The following is a 21,404-nucleotide window of genomic DNA, read 5'->3' on the forward strand; positions in this document are numbered from 1 at the left end:
AGTATTTTTATTAACTGAACTGTATCAAGCGGTTTTCATTGACGGACTGGAAGACAATTTCAGGCTGGGAAAATCCACACCCACCCAGGCCATCTTTCAACGAACTATCACTGGCTGAGGGCCAGTATAAAGAGTGTGACGCATCACTCTATGTCTGTCAACCATTTCCTGCTGTTTTCTGTCTTTGCTGAAGATTTTAGGAAGGGCTTGTGTTGGACTTTGATGTGTGGTAGCGAAAAAAAGAGATCCTTAAAGAAAAATTATAATTAAAGCGATGGTTCACCCAAAAATGTCCTAATTTACTCACTCTTCACTTGATTTACTTTTTCTGTTAAGCACAAACAAAGATATTTTGAAGATTGCTGCTAGCTGGCAACCAAGAAATAAAGCCTGAGATGTAAAGTCCGAAATCTGTGAAATAAAATGTCACAAATGATTGTGGAAGAGCTATGCTTCAACTGAGCCACTGACATCCTGAAATAATGAACATCTTGGACTAATCCTGCAGATCTGCAGGTGTAACTGGATGGCCCAATATTTCCTGTTTATTTTTTAAAAAGAGAGGACAACAAAATTACTCTCACTGCTATTTTTTGCAGAAGTTTAATGAAAAGTTTCTATGATTGACAAACTTTTAGGTTAACAATTTGACTGAACATTTCAGATTGAGTGTGCAATGACTGGTCTGAATTAGTACAGAACCACACATACAACTCTGGTCACATGCTTTCTGATGTTTTTTCTTCCAGATATGACCAATATATTTCTTCATTCTCCAGACCTCAAAGACACCAACTGTTCTTTATCAGAAGATTGCTTAGGTAAGCGCACCTCAAACTGATGCAATTTTGGGAAATATAAAATACATACATGTAGACTATGATAAAGGTCTCTAAATGATCTTAATGGCAGCTTAAGCATAACTTCTCTTGAACATTTTCCTGCACAATCGGTTTCTGTTTTATGTAAAAGTACTTGTATAGTCTGTTTTAGATTATGTGTATAGTTTAAGTATTTATAGTACATAGGACCCGCTTCGAATGTTATCACTCGATGGAATGGGCGTTATCAGTGGTTATCAGCTAATAGATATGGGCCAGTAGGGGCCATGGTTATCAGCTGATAGATATGGGCTAGTAGGAGCCTTCTGCACCCACTGGTAGCCTCAGAAGGCTGTTATCATCCATCCAGATGGTTGATCAGCTATACTAATAGAGAAGACTCCGGATCCAGATCTGTTTTTACATTACTGTGATGGTTGGGTTTAGGAAGACATTAATAAAAAAACAATTTTTGGGAAATGTAATAAATAAAATAAATAATTCTCGTTAACATCTGGCCGCAGCCGTATGTGAACTATAGCTGATTAACCATATGGAGGGATGATAGTCTTCTCAGACTATTAGTAGCAGATGGCCCCTACTGGCCTATATCTATCAGCTGATAACCACTGATAACGCCCATTCAATTGAGTGATAACATTCGAATCGGCTGAATATTTTCACTATCCAGCTGTCATTTCTCCATTACGTTAGCCTGTATGATATTTCCCTAGCTAAACTTTAGCTAAATTATTAAATGGTTGATAATCATGAGCATGTTAGCCAGACAAACTGACAATATTTGCTTTTGAACTTTTGGATAATTAGCTGTATGTTAAATTTGAGCTTTGAGAAGTCTTTTGTTTCTGTGCTCGCTTGGAGCGGGTAGACTAGAACCAATAATTATTTGATATTTCATTTCGTTTGATAATTTTTTTTATTGTTTGAAAGGGAAAGCTGTTCTCAAATAAAACACACACTCACATATGCATTTATTATAATATTATCTCCAGAAAAAAGGCCACTTTCTCTCAAGAAGAAAAAAAAGCAAGAGATGCCTAGTGTTTTTGCTGTAATAGAAGCGCCAGAAGAGGAAGAGATTGATGCATCCATTATTCACCAATTTACCAACTCTACACCGAGCAATTCTTCAACTAATCAACAACAGGGCAATAATTCATTGTACATCTCACGTGATGCTGTTGAGTTTCTGAAAAGCCCGCTGGTCACCCGCTTCATGCCATCCTTCTACATCATCACCATCCTCATCAGTTTGCCTCTGAACGCTTTGGCTTTGGTGACGTTCACCTGCAGGATCAGAGAAAAGAAACCAGCTGTGATCTACATGTCTCACCTGGCGTGTGTGGATCTGCTCTTCGCCCTGCTGCTGCCTCTGAAGATCCACTACCAGCTGAACGCTTCTGATTGGCTGTTTGGTGAGGCGGCGTGTCGTGTGCTCACTGCAGCTTATTACTGCTACATGTACTGCTCCATACTGCTGATGATGTGCATGAGTGTGGACAGACTGCTGGGTGTTGCGCTTCCCATCGCTTCTTTAACCTGGAGGAGCACAAGGAAAGCCTCATGCGTGTGTGTGCTGGTCTGGCTGCTGGCGCTCGCTGGTACTGTGCCACTGCTCTCAATGAGACAAACATTTCCCATTAAAAATGTGGGCATGACCTGCCATGACGCACTGCTGCAAGACCCAACAGGACATCTTTACCTGTACCTGTTCTTCATCCTCTCCTGCCTGTATTTCTTTGTGCCGCTGGTCATCACTTTAGTGAGCTACTCCACCATCATATATGTGCTCAGTGTAAAGTCCGACCGCATTTCTTCATCTTCATCCAACAAAAACAGAGCTGTGATCATGACTGTTTCTGTGCTGAGTGAGTTTGTTGTGTGTTTTGGTCCAACCAACGGCATCTTGTTGTATCACTGCATTCGTTTAGCTACTGGAAAAAACAGTGAAGGAGATCCATCATATGCTGCTTACATGTTGGCTGTGTGTTTAGGGAGTGCAAGTGTTTTTCTGGACCCTCTCCTATACTATTATGGTTCATCACATTACAGAAAGATAATCAAGTCTGTGCTGAGAAGAGCAAAAGCAGAAAAAGCAACACCACCATGTAACACAGCTGATACTAAGACTAATTCAGCAGTAAAGTGTGAAGTTTAAAGCCCCTATTGTGCTTTTCTCTCATTTTATTAAATCAAACAATTTGTAGTGTGAGACAGCCTGACAAGTCCAGAACAAATGAATTTATTTTCTAAAAGTAAGTCAATCCCTTTGTTGTTTATGATGAGAAAATTTGCACAAGCACAAAATTCAATTATCAAACACACATACACACACACTACTGCATTCTCAGTGTTGACTAATCCAAATGCCTCTAATTGGCCATTGCCTTATAATGTCCTTAATGGCCATAATGCTTAAAATGCATGTTAATGGATATTATTCTACAGATTTACCAATGAGCAACATCCGGCTCAAATTATGATTATAATGGAGGTTTTGGTCAAATAGTTTTTCCAGTGTTTCATCATCGGACTGGACTTTAATTTGGTAATTGCTAAAATCTCTCATTTCAACTCAGAATTGTCCGACAATATGTAGAATGAGGCCTCAAATTCAGATATGGTAATGAGCATTTCATTTGTGATGTGCTGTAGAGAATCATAAAAAACTGGTCCATCATTTTAAATGTGCTGTATACAGTAGTGTTGCAGTCCAAATTCAAAATATTGGATATGGATTTTTTTCACCTGGCCACGCTTCTTCCAACTTGAAGAACACATAGGTTGCCAGATTAATGACACAAACAGTAGCAAGCATGTCTGATGATCAAACCGTACACTGTAAGTTGTTCTGCTAATGTGTATGTTTGTAATATTTGTATGCGGATTTTTATAACTGCACCTCATTTCAAAGGATGTTACATTTTATGACTAATAAAATAGTATGCTTTCCATCATGACAACCCTGAAATACTGTTACATAGTTACACAGACCAAAACATTACAACACAGAAGGTATAATACCACTGACACTTACAGGAATAGTTAAGGAGAGTGCAGGAAATCTATGGGATGGAAAAAATAACAATTAAGTCTCAGGATGAGTGTTTGATGAGCAATGACAGCTTTTACAAAAGAACTAGGTGAGATACGAGGAAGAAGAACTTGATAAATGCCTCACCCTTTTTTCCTCTCTTTCCCTCTTTCTAAAGAGTTTGTCTAATACAAATGTCAAATTCATTCATTCATTTACAGTTTAGTCCCTTTATTAATCTGTGGTTGCCACAGCGGAATGAACCGCCTACTTATCCAGCACATGTTTTATGCAGCGGATGCCCTTTTAGCCGCAACCCATCACTGGGAAACACAGACACACTCTCATTCACACACATACACTATGTGTGGTTTATTTATATTACGTGCTTATGATCAACACGGCTGGCTCCTCATTAGCTCCGTAATCTGCCCCATTAGATGATTACGGAAGCATTATAAATAACAAGAGTTTTTCACTCCAGTTATCTTCGTCTTGAAGCTTCCCCCCCTTCCACCCCTACTTCCTCACCCTTTTTCCGATTGGGTGACATGGTGGCCCAGTGGCTAGCACTGTTGCCTCACAGCAAGAACACCGCTGGTCCAACCTCCTATCAGGCTATCAGAGTTTACATGTTCTCCCCGTGTTCGCGTGGGTTTTCCCCCGGGTCCCCCGGTTTCCTCCCACCGTCCAAAAACATAAACAATAGCCAATCGACTAAACCAAATTATCACCTAAGACAACCTTAGTTTACATTTCTCACGCAGCGACAAGCAGGGGAGTCCTCGAGACCTACCTGAGCTCGAACTCCGCTCTCACCCTTCTAACGGGTGGGAGCCCCGGGCTCGAGGATATTACGAGCTCAGGGCTCTCTCCCGAGACAGCATGCCAAATACTTTATTGATTATCAGCTAAGTGTAACCTCTTGAAGGACAATTTAGCTTACACAATTTACGTGCATGTCTTTGGACTGTGGGGGAAACCCACGCTACGCAGGGAGAACATGCAAACTACACACAGAAATGACAACTGACAACTTCTTGCTGTGAGGCGACAGCACTACCTACTGCGCCACCATGTCGCCACATTGTCAAATTATTATTATTATTATTATTTTATCCCATTCAAAGCGTCTGCCTTGAGTTTATTTTTCCTCCTACATGTATCTTAATTATTCCTATTGCACCCCCAACAAAAAAAGTCACTGGCTGTAATGATAAAATCCTGGTCTTATTGGTTGCTGTACTCAGACATAAAGGTAAACACTTTCCTATTAAGGTACAACATTGGGAATAAAAGTCAATTACTTAATCAAATTTATCGAGGGGAAAACTCACTATGCCCAAAACGGTCACAGTGTACAATAAGGTTTCATTAGTTAATGTTAATATATTTATCAACACAAACTAATAATGAACAATGCTTGTGCATCATTTATTAATCATAGTCCAGCATTTACCAAAGCATTATTAAAACACAAATTCATGCTTGTTAATATTAGTAAATGCACTACGAGTTAACATGAACAGCTAGATGAACAGAGCCAAAGGACCCTATTATACACCCGGCGCAATAAGGTGCAAGATGTGTTTCCACGACGTGTTGCTATTTTCAGACCAACGCAAGCTTAATTTTCCCATTTTCCGCCACGTTGTTTAAATAGCAAATCCATTTGCGCCACTTTGTGGACTCATGGGTGTTTCGGTCTAGAAAGGAGGTGGGTTAAGGCGCATTGTTGGCGCGTTACTATTTTGAGGAACTAAAATAGACTGCGCAATAGACCGGCTGAAAGCAGGTCTAAAGTCCTGCGCAGAGCTCGTCAATTGTGTGCCTCGCTTACACATTGCTTAATACACACAGGATGTTGAGCACTACACAAATATCTTTACAATTGAAAAAGAATTAAAGTAGGGGTGCCCAAACTCGGACCTGGAGGGCCGATGCCCTGCATATTTTAGTTCCAACCCCAATTACACATACCAGAAACAGCTAATCAAGCTCTTTTTGGGTATACAAAATCTTCCAGGCAGGTGTGTTGAAGGAAGTTTGAGCTAAACTATGCAGGACACTGGCCCTCCAGGACTGAGTTTGGACACCCCTGAATTAAAGGATTAAAATATTACAAAAAAGTATTATTTTCTACATAAATATTAAAAAATGCCTCCATGCCTTCTTCATCTCGGGGGGCTTTTTTCAGTTTATTCAGGACAAATTGCATTTATGGGTAATTTTTCAACTATGTGCACTTTTATGTCCTTTGATCATAAATCCAAAAATGTATATAATTTTGTTCAAATTCCTCTTTCTTTGTCAAACTAACAATAAAACCTACTTTAAAAAATTACTAGCTTTCTATTATATTTTTTTTTTCATATTTTTCAACCTCCTTTTAGGTGTCAAAATCACTGTTTTCACCTTGTCGCACACCCAGAGTTTTAAACTTCAACAATGAAAATAACATTTTAAAAGATTATTTATCTGGTGTCTATTACAGTATCTTAATTAAGCACTAGTGAAATAATTGAAATATTTTGTAGTTATTAATATGAGACTATTATCAATATTATTTTTTTATATAAAATATAGCTGTCGCACAGTATCAGTGTCATTTCCACCACAATACTGTAATGTCGCTTTAAAAAGTTTATGTGAAAGATTATTTTGGTGGTTTCTATGAAAATTAATAGTGCCATCTGAGAACATGTTCAAGATGGAGGGAATTTAAATTTTCATCAACAACACTTGGTAAATATTGCTTGATAGGGTAATACATTTATTCTACGTCATTTCCAAACATGTTGTATCTTCAAAGATGTTTTTAAAAACCAAACGAAATTAAGGTAAATAAGAGTGTTTTGTATACATGAAAGGCTAGTATTAATCCAAAGCTAATCGGTGAAGCTATTTTAAACATTTTTACAATAAACTGTTGAAATGTTTTTCCACCTGTCATTTCCATCACATGTTTTTAAAAAAGTTATAATCATACATTAAAAGTATATTTACAATTATAAGTTCATGCTCTATTCAGTTTATTTATTTTCTAATAAGCTCTTAACCAAATTAATATTAAATTTTAGAGTGTGACAGGTGTACAATTTAGCATACAAGTAATTTATTTCATTGACAAATGTATAGTTATTATATATATTGTGGAAAGATTGGTTAAACTAGATACAAAAATGACCTTGGACAATGTTTGACTACCATAATTTATTTCCTTTTGAAATAAGCTGTATATTGAGATGTGGTGGAATCAACATTTGTTCAGTTCACGATGGAAAAAATGTTTCTCTTCTTAACCAAGTTTATCTTAAAACTAGACAAATTGTTTAAACTTATGAGGCTGTTACGTAAATTTCAAACAAGTTTTTTTACTCAAATTTACAAGGCTAAAAGTGCCCGTAGTTGAAGAATTGCCCTTATATAATTTTATTATTATTAACAGTATTATTTATTATATGCATATTTATTTTTGTTTTATTAAAAACAAGCTCAGATTTGCTCACCTGTCAGGTTTTAGACCATATGGGGAATAAGATGTGTATTAGGATATAACTCAGATCTTTGAACACACTTCATTATTATTGTTCATTTATTCGTTTGCTGGAAATTAGAACTGAATTTAGAAATAGTTTTTAGTTTTTAAATAAATATTTGAGCTTAACAAACAATATTAAATATGTAGGCTAAAGGATGTCTTCAGTGGAGTGAGTACAACACAGTTTCCTTATCCACAAAAGAGAGAAAGTGAACGTGAAATTAAAGGAGGAGGCTCATTCTTTATCCTCGCACTGCAGATTGTCCGTTTAACTGTTTTCTCTCTAGTGAAGCATTCAGTTTTTACACTTATAAAGTCCGCCATGTAAATAGCAAATGTGCAATTATGTGTGACGCAACTGACTCTTAAAGGGAATGGGAGATGAGACTCTGATTGGTTTGTTCTCAAAACACGCCCAGAACTCATTCAGAGAATAAGCTCAACCCTGTTAGACCATGCACCACAACGCAAAGCGGATTTTTCTGTGCTTAAAATAGCAAAAGTGGATTCGGACACGCTATTATTGCTTTTGCGCCCTGCACTTCAGACTTTAAAAAAAATCTCTTTAGACTTAAAAAAAATACCCTATCAAAATCTCTGACACACAGTTAGAGGGAGATTTTAGACAAGAACATTATCCCCTTCTGGAGACCCTTTTCCCTGCGGGTTCAAGCATAAAAGTATTTTTTAACAATGTTTCCTCAAAGAAACGAGGAGAAAAAAAAACATACAACAATTGTTTGACACTCCTTGTTCATCACTCTCAATGATGTCACAGATCTGACGTGCCATAGTCATTACAAGATCCCAATAAATGAATTTGCTTACAATTCAGGTGTTGCCATTCCAGTGACTCCATTGACGCCGCTGCTTGTTTCTGCATGTTGAATTTGAAGTAAAACGTTCAGAGTTAGTAGACAGCTCATGGATTATCATAAAACAATCTTATTTTTTGTTTTATTTTCACACGCATGCACTGCCAGCTCTAAAGGTAAGTACTGTTGATCATTTCATTATGCATATCAAATATTTTAACCAATTTGATGTCTTGCTGGTGTATACTTTAACAGTCTTGTTGGGTGTTGCTGTTAACTGCTAATAAACAAATAATAATTAAAGAGAAAGCGTTTCCCAGCCTGGAATTGACACATGGAATTATATACAAATTACATATACAGTCAAGCCTGAAATTATTCATACCCCAGGCAAATTCTGGCATAAAGTTAAAAAACTTTTATTAAACCAGCAAGTTTTTTTGTTTTGTTTTTGACCAGAAATGACACATGCTTCACCCAAAAGATCATAAGAAGATTAACAAGAGGCATCATTGTGGAAAAAATATTTAGGTAACACTTTATTTTGATGGTCTATTTGAGTATTAGTAAACTGTCTGCTTAATATCTGCTGATACTGCTCCTTCAACAGACATTTAACCGACTAAGAAACTTTGCTTTGTACATGTCAACTCACACTAACCCTAACCCCAACCTAACAGTCTACTTATAATCTAATGAGAATTAGTTGGCATGTAGATGCAATGTAACTTAAATTTAACTAACGGACCATTAAAATAAAGTGTGACCCTTTACTTTAAGTCAGAATTTGCCAGAGCTATGACTAATTTCGGGGCTTGACTGTATGTCATAAAAGTTTATATTTGGATTTCATATTTATAAAATATGTAATATATGCTAAATATTTTGAAGTTTTGCAAAACAATATCAGTTTACATATATTTTTACAAACATTGGAATTATATACAGTTGAAGTCAGAATTATTAGCCCCCCTTTGAATTTTTTTTAATTTAAATATTTCCCAAATGATGTTTAACAGAGCAAGGAAATTTTCACAGTATGTCTGATAATATTTTTTCTTCTGGAGATAATTTGTTTTATTTCAGCTAGAATAAAAGCAGTTTTAAAAAAAATTTAAAGCCATTTTAAGGTCAAAATTATTAGCCCCTTTGAAGCTATATATTTTTTGATAGTCTACAGAACAAACCATCAATATACAATGACTAAAGAAATGAGATATTTAAACTATTATGTTTAGAAATGTATTAAAAATCTCTCTGTTTAACAGATATTGGGAAAAAAATAAACAGGGGGGCTAATAATTCTGACTTCAACTGCGTATATATTGTTTGTGTTTGTATATGTTTATATATGCACATGAATGTACAATTTGGTTGGCAAAAATGACATACATGTTTATGTATTTATTCAATTAATTTCTTTACGTTTATGATAAATAAAGATCATAATAGAGGAGTATAAGCTTTTAAAGTCTACGTCCCTGTGCTGTCATGGGATTAATTTCTTGTAGGAAGTAATTATTCCTTTACTGATTAAAGGTAGAGTTTGAGCATGCATTTTAATTACTACTGACTCAGATGAAAAGTATTTTTATTAACTGAACTGTATTAAGCGGCTTTCAAGGACGGACTGGAAGACAATTTCGGGCTGAGAAAATCCACTCCCACCCAGGCCATCCTTTAACGAACTATCACTGGCTGAGGGCCAGTATAAAGAGTGTGACTCTTCACTGTATGTCTGTCAACCATATTCTGTCTGAAGATGCTAGGCATGTCTGAGCAGGCATTCATCCGGCACTGGCATATACAGCATGGTCTGGGTTTGGCAGAGGTGGCACCTCTGGATACACAAGACATGGGACACATGCCAAATGGCCCAGATGTTAAAAATTGATTGATATGTGGGCCATGTAAGATCTTGACCCACATTTAAAATACATTTAAATTATTTTTTGAGTAAATTCAGTAAGTCATTTCCATCTTCCCATTTGCATCTTCTAATGTCTTCATTTTAATCCAGGAAACAATCAAGATTCAACTAATAATAGGCTTGTGCTTCATCCCACCATGTTGAAATGTATTTTTTTGTTAATGATATTTTATGTATGATATTTTGTTCGAAAATAAATAAATCAAATCAAATCAAGATTCAACTATTTGAATTATGAATCTATTGTTTCCTGTCTGATGCAAAATCACTGAATTGAACCTACATTAGCAAATTATTATTTTACAATTTACATTATTATTAACCAAATGTCAAATTCAGATTTTTAGTAAGATTTTGTTTTTATTCTGATTGTGTCATTTTTATGCACATTTAATTGTTCTGCTTAAAAATAGAATTAAAAAAAATCTTCCAATCAGGTTGCTTTGAGAAAAAAAAATGCAATAGACTTCATGGGTTTATTGATTTCATTGCAGTCATGACACACCAAGTCTGGCTTCCAGACAATGGCCAATCATGGGCTATATTTGGTCCAGTTCAGGCCCAGTTATGGGTTATTTACTTGGCTGAGACTTGGCACAGATGTGGTCATTGTCTGGCCCTTGTCTGAAAGCCAGACTTGGTCCAGTCATGTACCATAATTCACTGCAGCATGTGGGCCAAGCAAAAGCTGATTGTGTAGGCCAGCGCTTGGCCAGAGAGATTTTGCTATGTGGGTAGTCAGTATTCTGACATTATATCTCACAATTTTAATAAACAAATTCGCAAATGTGAGTTAGAAAGTCAGAATTGATGATTGATATTAATTTTAAACCTTTAAATACTGTCTTCAATTCTCTGTGTCGATTTGTTTTAAGATGTCTCTATAGAACGCATCATTGCATATTATATGAAACTCTTGGTTTGCTTTAACCTAACTTTCGCAGACAGTATCATTGGTATTTGTTTCTTTTTAAATGTGTTTATTTTAGTTTCCCCTCTTATTTAAAGCAGTTTATTGTTCCATTTACCTTATCATATTCTCTTCGTCATATGCAACAGAATTATTTTTTGTTCCCAGAATTGCTATAGAAAGTGGCCGTAGGTCCTTTCGATACAAAGCTCCTTCCTTCCGAACAATCTCCCTTCCTTTTTCAGACCAATTAAATCACTTAGTCTTTTTAGGGATAATTTTTTTTCTTTTTCGGAAACAACTTGCGAATGTTATTAATATTGGCTCCAAATTAAATGTTTATTATTTATTTGTATATCAAATTGTTTGTACTTTTGATTATATGTTTTTGATTTTTTGTAGTCTTCAGATTGTGGGAAGTGTTTCAGGTGGAGTGTGCAGCTTGTTTGTTTGTTCGTTTGTTGTGTAGTTATAAGTATGTTTTGATGTGGTCTTTTTAGGGACCCCCTCGGAAATGAGATGATTAATCTCAAGGGGCTATCCCATTCAATAAATAAATTTAAAATCAAACTGTGAGTTAAAAAGTCACAATTCCAAGGTGTAAAGTCACTTTATATCTCACTTTTGTTCCAGCAACTGATTTAAGCCTCATTTATCTTCCAGATGAGACTCCTCTGAAGCAATCATTTCGTGATTCTCAACACCATGAAGAGATCAAATGTTCCTTACCGCAAAATTGCCAATGTAAGTGTACCTCAAACTGATGCTTTTATGGGCAACTCAAATGTAGTTTCTTGCAATAAAATTTTATCTAAATAATCATAATATGAATAATCATCTCAATCATCTCTATATGTGCACAAAATAAGATTGTAAAGATGTAAAAACATCCTTGTATAACATCACTCCTGGTGTTTTATGTAGAAAACCAAATTTCCCAGATATTCATTTTGTAGTGTTGTTTAAAGTACATAATGATAAAAACTTTGTGTCATCTACACTGTAAAATAATGCTGGGTTTCAACATGAAGCAAAGTTAACTTATTTGTTTTTACAAATTTAATTAAAGTTAACTAGATTTAATTTTGAATAATTAAATATGATTTTTTTTCATATCCCCCCCCCCCCCAAAAAAAGAAACCCTCAAGAACTGTGTTGTTCCAGATCATTTTATATAAGTAGTATGAAAAAACAGCTAATGTAATTTTTTGAGTGAACCTCTTTCAGCCATAATCACTTAAAAAGTGACTAGATCGATTAAGAAAGTGAGTGTGCAAAGACTTTAAGAAGACTAAAGGTCTAAATTAGTGCAGAATTAGTACAGAACCACACATATTACTCTGGTCAGTTCCTTTCTGATGTTTTTCTTCCAGATATGGAAAATATGTTTCGTCATTCTCCAGACCTCAAAAGGACAAAATGTGTCTTACCCGAAGAATGCCGTGGTAAGTGCTCCTCAAACAGACGCAAGTTTGGGAATTATACAATGCCGAGATGTAGATTATAATAAACGTGTCTAATAATTTGGAGTTGGGACATCTGGGAAATGTTTTGCACCAGACACTTTCTTACAATCACTCCATATCTCATAAAAAAACATTGTGCATTTCTGAAGCATGCTTCAAATAGATGGGTGGGTTTGACAAACCACCTGAAACACTCTTCTCAATTGACTTAAACTCCATCTTACAAGCTCAATAATAAAAACAATGTTTACCTGTGAATGCACCACAAATCATGTTTTCTTCAACCTATACCCATTTTGCATAATATCATGCACAATATTGTTATGATATTATGTTATCTCTGCAACAGCTGGAGGTTTGTAGTCCACAGCATGTTACTGCAATGTTTACAGTACTGGTCCTATTCACCTTATTCTCCGCATACGAGTGGGCGCAGCCATTTGAATCATTTTGGCTCGAGGCTTCCGGTCTCATTCACTTCCATTAATTTTTAGACGTTAAACACAGCTCGTTTTGCTGCTCGATGTTGCAAACTGATATTTTCTTTTTATATTATTCTACTTTGTCTGTATTGTCATGCAAACAGTTGTTTGAGTAAGTAGTTTGACTGTTTTCTGCCGTTTATTATTTCTCCCATAGACAGCTGAATCGGAAGTTCTAAAACAATTGAAAAAATGAGCGCACTTCCGCATTGAAGAATAAGGTCAATACTTCTGGGTTTCTTCTCACTGCAGCCTCGCTTTGGTTCTTTAAAATGGCGGCCGCGTAAAATAAGCATATGAGTGTCTCAAAGTGAGCCGTATATACATGTGTGTAATCAGTACTTGAGCAGCATCAGCTGTGTGTTTGCAATCAGTCAGGATTACCCCTCTAGAGTTAGTCACCTAACAGATTTAAGAATAGAAACATGATACATTTAAATTCGTTAATTCAAATGACTAATTTACTAACTATAAAACTTAAAACAGGCAATATTTATATTTCCATATTTCTCTTGATTTTTTCAGTTTATTAAGTTTTTAACCCAAGGTAATTAGGGGTTGGGTACCGAAACCAGGTGCCATTATAGCACCGGTACCTTTGTAACCGGTATGTACAGGATCAAATCAGCATATTAATTTCGGTGACAGTGGTGCTGCGACAAGGACATAAGAAGCATCAAGGGGTGCATCAAATGCACACATAGGTACGCGTTATCACACCATATCTAAACATTTAATTCTAAACAACTTACGGACAGGCGATGTCAGGCGTTTGTTCTTGTTGCTTAGGGAACTGACGCACGTAACGCACGCAGTACAGCACATTCGGTGAGTGAGAACGACTCCAAAGTACCAAGTACCAAAGAACAGATGTAACACATTGATCAAATGTAGTCTTCAGTCACGCTCATGTAAGTCATATTCTACTCGTTTAGTTTTGCCTTCATTTATTTTTGATTTCCGTCTTCAACACGTTTATTAACAACACATTTTTCAACATAATAGTTTAACTATCTAATTTTTAATATCTACTTTTTTATCTTCCCTATGGTGACAGTTAGTGCATAACATTTTACTAGTTATTTTGCAAGACAGTTGTATTCAGACAAAGTCCCTTTAAGTATCTTAAAGTCTTTTATTCAGATTAAAGTGTAATTTAAAGACTTAATCAGTTAACTACGAAAGTTTAAATAATTAGACAAATTATTTCGTAACTGATTTGTTGTGTAGATCAAAAAATATACAATAAATATTTCTTAAGGAGGCTAATAATACTGACTTTAATTTTTTTAATTAAAAACTGCTTTTATTCAAGAAATAAACAATAAGAAATACGACTTATTTTGACTCCAGAATAATATTTTTTTTAGGAAACACTGAAAATGTTCAGAAACATGATTTTAAATGAATGGGAGGGCAAAATAAATTGACTTCAACTGTAGACATATCTGTAAAGTCTACAGGTGCAACAATGTGCCTTGATGTACTTGAATGTTAGAAATGTGTTATCCTACATCAGTACAAAGTTTCTTGTCTAATAAATTAACAAGGAAGATTGTTTTGAATTTGTTATTTAATTATCTTGTTTACAAAGAATGCAAAGTGATGCATAAAAAAAATGACTTTGAATAATTTTTTTAGTATTTTGGGATATGTTAAAATGTGCTCCCAAAAGTACGTTGCCCCTGCCCGCAAATGATCAAAGGAAATATATTAATGCAATTTAAATATATAAAATATGAATTGATGTTTACTTTAAACTTTAATTATATTGTTCTATAAAAATTATTTTTTTTAAGATTTTGTCAAATAAAAGATTTTTCTAGAATCATCCCCCATATGTTTGTGGCTTAAAAGTATGAGTTCAGGCACCATTTTGGCACCTGTACTTTTTAAAAGTATAGATTTAGCACCGGTATCGAAATAAACCCAAACGGTACCCAACCCTAAAGGTAATAGTAATTTAGGTGTATTAATTTTGAGACTGTGATCTTAAGTTTTTTGTTGACCAATTCCAGTTTTGGCTACTAAATGATGCACATAATTGAGAAGATGCCTTAACACTGATTCCCATAAAAACCAACTAAGGACTGAGGAGGACACCTGTGAATCTGCATAATCAAATGCGAGATACACCCTGATAGTGTGAACTTTTTTAATCAAGCTGTACTTTTGTGTGTTCATCCACAGATCAATACCCAGACAGTTTTTTTATAATAATTGTGGCAGAAGATGAATGGATGGAGGCACCCATTATCCAACAATTTCCCAACTCTACACTGAGCAATTCTTCAATTCATCAACAACAGCACAATTATTCATTTTCAATCTCACGTGATGCTGTTGAGTTCCTCAAGGGCTTAACTGCCACCCGCTTCATGCCGTCCTTCTACATCATCATCATCCTCATCAGTTTGCCTCTGAACGCTTTGGCTTTGGTGACGTTCACCTGCAGGATCAGAGAAAAGAAACCAGCTGTGATCTACATGTCTCACCTGGCGTGTGTGGATCTGCTCTTCGCCCTGCTGCTGCCTCTGAAGATCCACTACCAGCTGAACGCTTCTGATTGGCTGTTTGGTGAGGCGGCGTGTCGTGTGCTCACTGCAGCTTATTACTGCTACATGTACTGCTCCATACTGCTGATGATGTGCATGAGTGTGGACAGACTGTTGGGTGTTGCGCTTCCCATTGCTTCTTTAACCTGGAGGAGCACAAGGAAAGCCTCATGCGTGTGTGTGCTGGTCTGGCTGCTGGCGCTCGCTGGTACTGTGCCACTGCTCTCAATGAGACAAACATTTCCCATTAAAAATGTGGGCATGACCTGCCATGACGCGCTGCTGCAAGACCCATCAGGACATCTTTACCTGAACCTGTTCTTCATCCTCTCTTGCCTGTATTTCTTTGTGCCGCTGGTCATCACTTTAGTGAGCTACTCCATCATCATATATGTGCTCAGAGCAAAGCCTGACTCGTTGGCATCTTTGTTCAACTTAAGAAAAGCTGTGATTATGTTTATTTCAGTGCTGAGTGAGTTTGTTGTGTGTTTTGGTCCAACCAACGGCATTTTATTGTATCACTGCTTTCGTTTAGCTACTGGAAAAAACAGTGAAGGAGATCCATCATATGCTGCTTACCTGTTGGCTGTGTGTTTGGGGAGCGCAAGTGTTTTTCTGGACCCTCTTCTGTACTATTATTGTTCATCTCATTACAGACAGATCATCAAGTCTGTGCTGAGAAGGGCAAAAGCAGAAGAAGCAACGCCAGCATATGAAACAGTGGTTCTGAAATGAGTCGACAGCTATAAGATGGTTTCTCCCACAGTCTAAAGACATGCGCTATAGGTGAATTGGATTACCTAAATTGGCCATAGTGTGTGAGTGAAGTGTGAATGCGAGAGTGTATGGGTGTTTCCCAGTACTGGGTTGCAGCTGGAAGGGCATCCATTGGATAAGTTGGAGGTTAATTCCGCTGTGATGACCCCTGACACATCAGGGACTAAGCCGAATTCAGATATGCTGATGGGAATTTAGTGCTGTAAGTTGTAGACTTGTAATTATAAAAACCAACCAACATAGCAGGGTTAACTTTAGGGTTTAACACGAATAACTTTTCAAATTAATCGACTGAGAAACATCAGGAAATGTGGCGATGTGAAATGTATATGACCAAATTAAAAGTGTTTTACTTTGAACTTTACTTTCTTGGGGTTTTGTTCACGATTGAGGGAGGAATGGAACGTGAAGTTTACATGCGGATTGGTGCAGCGGCAGCATTAATGCGGTCCATTGTGGTTAAGAATGGGCTGAGCCGAAAAGCAAAGCTCTCGATTTACCAGTCAATCTCTGTTCCTACTCTCACCTATGCTCATGAGCTTTAGGTCATGACCGAAAGGACAAGATCTCTGATACAAGCGGCCTAAATTAGTTTCCTTCACAGAGAGGCAGGGCGCACCTTTATTAATAGGGTGAGGAGCTCTGTCACCTGGGAGGAGCTCGGAGTAGAGCCACTGCTCCTCCACATCGAGAGAAGTCAGCTGAGGTGGTTTGGCATCTGTTTTGGATGCCTTCTGGATGGCTACCTAGGGAGGTGTTCCAGGCATGTCTCGGTGAAGACCCAGGACACGCTGGAGGGACTATGTCATTCGGCTGGCCTGGGAATGCCTCAGGATCCCCCTGGAGAAGCTGGAGGAAGTGTCTGGGAAGAGAGAAGTCTGGGGTTCTCTCCTAAGACTGCTGCCCCTGCGACCCGGCCCCAGACAAGCGGATGAAAATGAGATGTAATGAGACTTTGGGCTTTACATTGATTATTACCATTACAAACATTGCGTGTTTGGCACAAATTACATCTCAAGGGACAATAGCATTTCTATAAGTATAATGTTAATATAAAGTCCAAACTCATGATTTTGAGTAGCTTATGTTTTCCTTTGTTGCTTTTTTAATAAATGTATGGTTTGATGGGCAACACGGTGGTTCAGTGGTTAGCCCTGTCGCCTCACAGCAAAAAGGTTGCTGGTTTGAGTCCCGGCTAGGCCAGTTGGGATTTCTGTGTGGAGTTTGCATGTTCTCCCCATGTTGGTGTGGGTTTCCTCCAGATTCTCCGGTTTTCCCCAGAGTCCGAAGACATGTGGTACAGGTGAATTGAACTTAACTGGCTGTAGTGTATGAGTGTGTGAATGTGAGAGTGTACGGGTGTTTCCCAGTACTGGCTTACGGCTGAAAGGGCATTAATTGGGGTTCATTCCACTGTGGCGACCCCAGATAAATAAGAGACTAAGTTGAAGAAAAATGAATGAATGATTGTATATTTTGCAGTTAAAATTCTAAGGCTTATACTGTTTATCTTACTAAAAGCAGAAGAAACATGTGCAGGTTGTCAAGTCATAGATGTCTTGTGCAATATTTAGATACGTTTTACTTCTCTGTTTAATCTTAAACATCTTGCAAGGGTTTATTTCACCTTTTTCATTTTATTATTATTGTTTACACTCTCTCTCTGGGTCTTTGAGGCTTCTATGATGCATTATGAGTACTTTATACGTAAATGTCACGGATTGGTCAGGCTCTCACGATCCCCACTCACGAAGATCACCATCACCTGACTTCTAATGAGCACACAGCTGCATCACATTCACGAGCACCAGATAAAAGCACAGCACTCCAGTCGCTCATTGTCCGGGCTCGTCTCGACGAAAGCGGACAACTGAGCGACCACTCAGCGTAGTCATCCTCAGCTAAAACAAACGCTTTACTTACCTGTTCTCTTTGTATTCCTCCTAGTCTTCCTGGTCCACCCGAATCGTCCTGTCTTCCAGTCCTTCCAAGTCTGTGTCATCCTCTGTCAGCTGTATCTGGTGTGTGCTGTCCATCCTCGTGTATTCCTGTTACCCAGCCACGGAGGAAAAGACCCCAACATCATTCCTGATCCTCCTGGCTATCCTTCATGTGCTCCTTGTTGTCATTTAATAAACACCCTAACGTTTCCTTACCTCTGTCTCCTGTCCGCTTCATAACAGAAGCCCGGACCAATAACGACGACAACATGAGCACCCCCGATCACTTTCAAGAGCTGGTGGACCAGTTGAAGCGGATTCTACAGCCACCAGCTCCACTTTCCAACGCACCACCAGCACCGAGCACTTCCGCCTCCACAGTTTCTTCTTCGGCCCTTCCTTCCAGTCCCATGGCCCGACCAGCGCCCTACTCAGGCGGAGCGGGGGAGTGCAATGGTTTTCTGTTACAATGTTCCCTCATATTCGAAATGCAACCTTCTCTATATCCCACAGATAAGTCAAAGATCGCCTACATCGTATCACTACTCTCTGGGCCTGCACTTAAATGGGCTGAGACGATCTGGAACCAAGCCGGGCCGGTCATGAATTCCATCACTACCTTCACGGAGTATTTCAAAGAGGTGTTTGGACGTTCTGATGGGGAAGTAGCCGCTGGAGAGCAGCTGTATCATCTAAAGCAAGGTACTCTATCTACACAGGAATATGCTCTCCGGTTTCGCACTCTAGCAGCTGCAAGTGGATGGAATGAGAGATCGTTGTTGACCACGTACCGGCTCGGCTTGGAACCCACTCTCCGAATCCAGCTGGCCACATTAGATGATACTATGGGTCTGGAGAGATTCATCCAACATTCTCTCCGATGTTCCGATCGTCTCCGTTCCTATCAACAGGACACCATCACCCCCTCGTCTGCACTCCTCCAATCGCCTGAGTCAACAGCCTCTCCAGAACCAGAACCCATGATAATAGAGTCTGGAAGACTGACATCAGCGGAACGACAGAGGAGGCTGACCCGGGGTCTGTGTCTATACTGCGGTGTCAGTGGACACACCCGTATGGAGTGTCCCCTTCGTCCCATTCGGACTTCAGTGAGTGTATTCAGTACGAATATTGAACAATGTAAACCACTTACTACCACCGTACAAATAACTACTGCCTCTATTTCTCTCCTTGTCACAGCCCTCATCGACTCCGGGTCAGCAGGGAACTTCATCTCCCAATCCCTCTGTCGTCAACTCCACCTACGTACTGAGGCGTCCTCGCATATATACCAGATACAACCGATAACCCAGTGCACTCGATCTTCGACCCGTATCCATCGACAATGCGAAGACATCCTTCTTCAAGTGGGGTTGTTACATCAAGAGAGGATTCAATTTCTGGTTCTGGAGGGTGCAAATATGGACATCATTCTAGGGCGCCCGTGGCTGGTGAAGCACGATCCCATCATCTCTTGGGGCACAGGAGAGATAAAGAAATGGGGATCTGGATGTACACCTACCTGTTTTCCAAATCTCCCTCTTCAAGGTCGGAACCCCATTTCTTTGTTTACAACATCGGTCGAGAGTCCTCCTGAGAAGCAGTCTATCCACATTCCTAAGGAGTACAGCTCCTTTCATGATGTCTTCTGCCCCAAGAGAGCTTCCCAGCTACCGCCGCATCGGCCATGGGACTGCGCGATCGACCTAGTTCCAGATGCCCAGTTGCCAAGAGGTAGGATCTACCCGCTCTCGCTTCCAGAGAATCAGGCAATGGAAGATTACATAAGGGAGGCTCTGAGTCAGGGGTACATACGTCACTCAAAATCACCAGCCGCCTCAAGCTTCTTCTTTGTGGCCAAGAAGGACGGAGGGCTGCGTCCATGCATCGACTACAGGGTCCTAAATAACGGTACAGTAAAATACCGATATCCCCTTCCTCTGGTACCAGCCGCTTTGGAACAGCTCCGAGAAGCTAAAGTCTTCACTAAATTGGACCTCCGCAGCGCGTATAATCTGATAAGAATACGTGAGGGGGACCAATGGAAGACAGCATTCGTGACCCCTACTGGCCACTATGAATATGAGGTCATGCCTTACGGTCTGGTCAACGCCCCCTCCGTATTCCAAAACTTCATTCATGAAGTCCTCCGGGAGTTTCTTCACCACTTTGTAATAGTGTACATAGATGACATCCTCATTTACTCCCGGAGTGAGGCCGAACATCGCCAACACGTTGCGGAGGTCCTACACACATTGAGAGAACATCACCTCTACCTCAAAGCGGAGAAATGCTCATTCCACCAGAAGTCGATTCATTTCTTGGGATACATCATTGACCAAACCGGTATACGTATGGATGGGAAGAAAATTGAGGCTGTTCTATCCTGGTCAGAACCCACTTCCATTAAGGAGCTCCAGAGGTTTCTTGGGTTTGCTAACTTTTATAGACGGTTTATCAAGGACTACAGCAGGATTACATCACCTCTCACTAATCTCCTCAAGGGTAAACCCAAAGGACTGGAGTGGACCAAAGAAGCAGCCGCAGCCTTCCGCCTTCTTAAGAAGGAGTTCACAAGGGCCCCACTCCTGACTCATCCTGACCCAAATCTTCCTTTCGTGGTGGAAGTGGACGCATCCACCACCGGCGTCGGGGCAGTATTATCCCAACATCATGATACACCCGCCCCGACTGCATCCCTGTGCCTATTTCTCTCGGAAGTTGAGCCCGGCGGAGCAGAATTACAGCATAGGAGACAGGGAGCTTCTAGCAATCAAGCTAGCCTTGGAGGAGTGGCGTCACTGGTTGGAGGGAGCCAAACATCCGTTCCAGGTGATCACAGATCACAAAAACCTCCAATATATCAAAGAGGCCAAGAGACTATGTCCACGTCAAGCCAGATGGTCACTTTTCTTCTCACGTTTTGATTTCTCCATTTCCTATCGTCCAGGACCCAAGAATCTAAGAGCAGACGCTCTCTCTCGTTTACACGAGCATCACGATCATGAAGAACTCCCAACGAAGATTCTTCCCGAACACATCTCCATTTGTCCGATCACCTGGAACGCTCCTCCAGTCGTTGCCACTCCGGAAGCCCCTGCTCCGCCGGGAT

At 39.0% G+C, this 21,404-nt stretch overlaps 2 protein-coding genes across 4 annotated transcripts; both read left to right on the forward strand.

The window, feature by feature from the left end:
• The first annotated feature begins 770 nt into the window (after positions 1-770).
• On the forward strand, positions 771-18,060 carry LOC130215298 (proteinase-activated receptor 1). 3 transcript variants are annotated; one of them, XM_056447223.1, is made up of 4 exons: positions 771-821; positions 11,736-11,816; positions 12,446-12,517; positions 15,211-18,060. In XM_056447223.1, exons 3-4 carry the CDS (start codon positions 12,448-12,450, stop codon positions 16,308-16,310), a joined length of 1,170 nt encoding a protein of 389 aa, XP_056303198.1. In that variant the 5' UTR covers positions 771-821; positions 11,736-11,816; positions 12,446-12,447; the 3' UTR covers positions 16,311-18,060. The 3 variants fall into 3 exon arrangements, with proteins under 3 accessions (XP_056303198.1, XP_056303197.1, XP_056303199.1); XM_056447222.1 differs by lacking the exon at positions 771-821 and adding an exon at positions 8,276-8,408; XM_056447224.1 differs by lacking the exons at positions 771-821; positions 11,736-11,816; positions 12,446-12,517 and adding an exon at positions 13,842-13,931.
• LOC130214267 (proteinase-activated receptor 1-like) lies at positions 1,876-3,000 on the forward strand. The gene has a single exon (XM_056445865.1). It carries the CDS (start codon positions 1,876-1,878, stop codon positions 2,998-3,000), a length of 1,125 nt encoding a protein of 374 aa, XP_056301840.1.
• Positions 18,061-21,404: the final 3,344 nt, after the last annotated feature.

The sequence above is a fragment of the Danio aesculapii genome, chromosome 21 (assembly GCF_903798145.1).
Source record: "Danio aesculapii chromosome 21, fDanAes4.1, whole genome shotgun sequence".
NCBI classification, from domain to species: Eukaryota; Metazoa; Chordata; class Actinopteri; order Cypriniformes; family Danionidae; genus Danio; species Danio aesculapii.

Bases quoted from the DNA above. Each gene is read 5' to 3' on its own strand.
- LOC130214267 (XM_056445865.1), top strand. From the start codon at position 1,876: ATGCCTAGTGTTTTTGCTGTAATAGAAGCGCCAGAAGAGGAAGAGATT.
- LOC130215298 (XM_056447222.1), top strand. From the start codon at position 8,342: ATGGATTATCATAAAACAATCTTATTTTTTGTTTTATTTTCACACGCA. The intron at 8,409-11,735 runs GTAAGTACTGTT...TTTATCTTCCAG, and splicing joins ATGCACTGCCAGCTCTAAAG to ATGAGACTCCTCTGAAGCAA. The intron at 12,518-15,210 runs GTAAGTGCTCCT...GTTCATCCACAG, and splicing joins CTTACCCGAAGAATGCCGTG to ATCAATACCCAGACAGTTTT.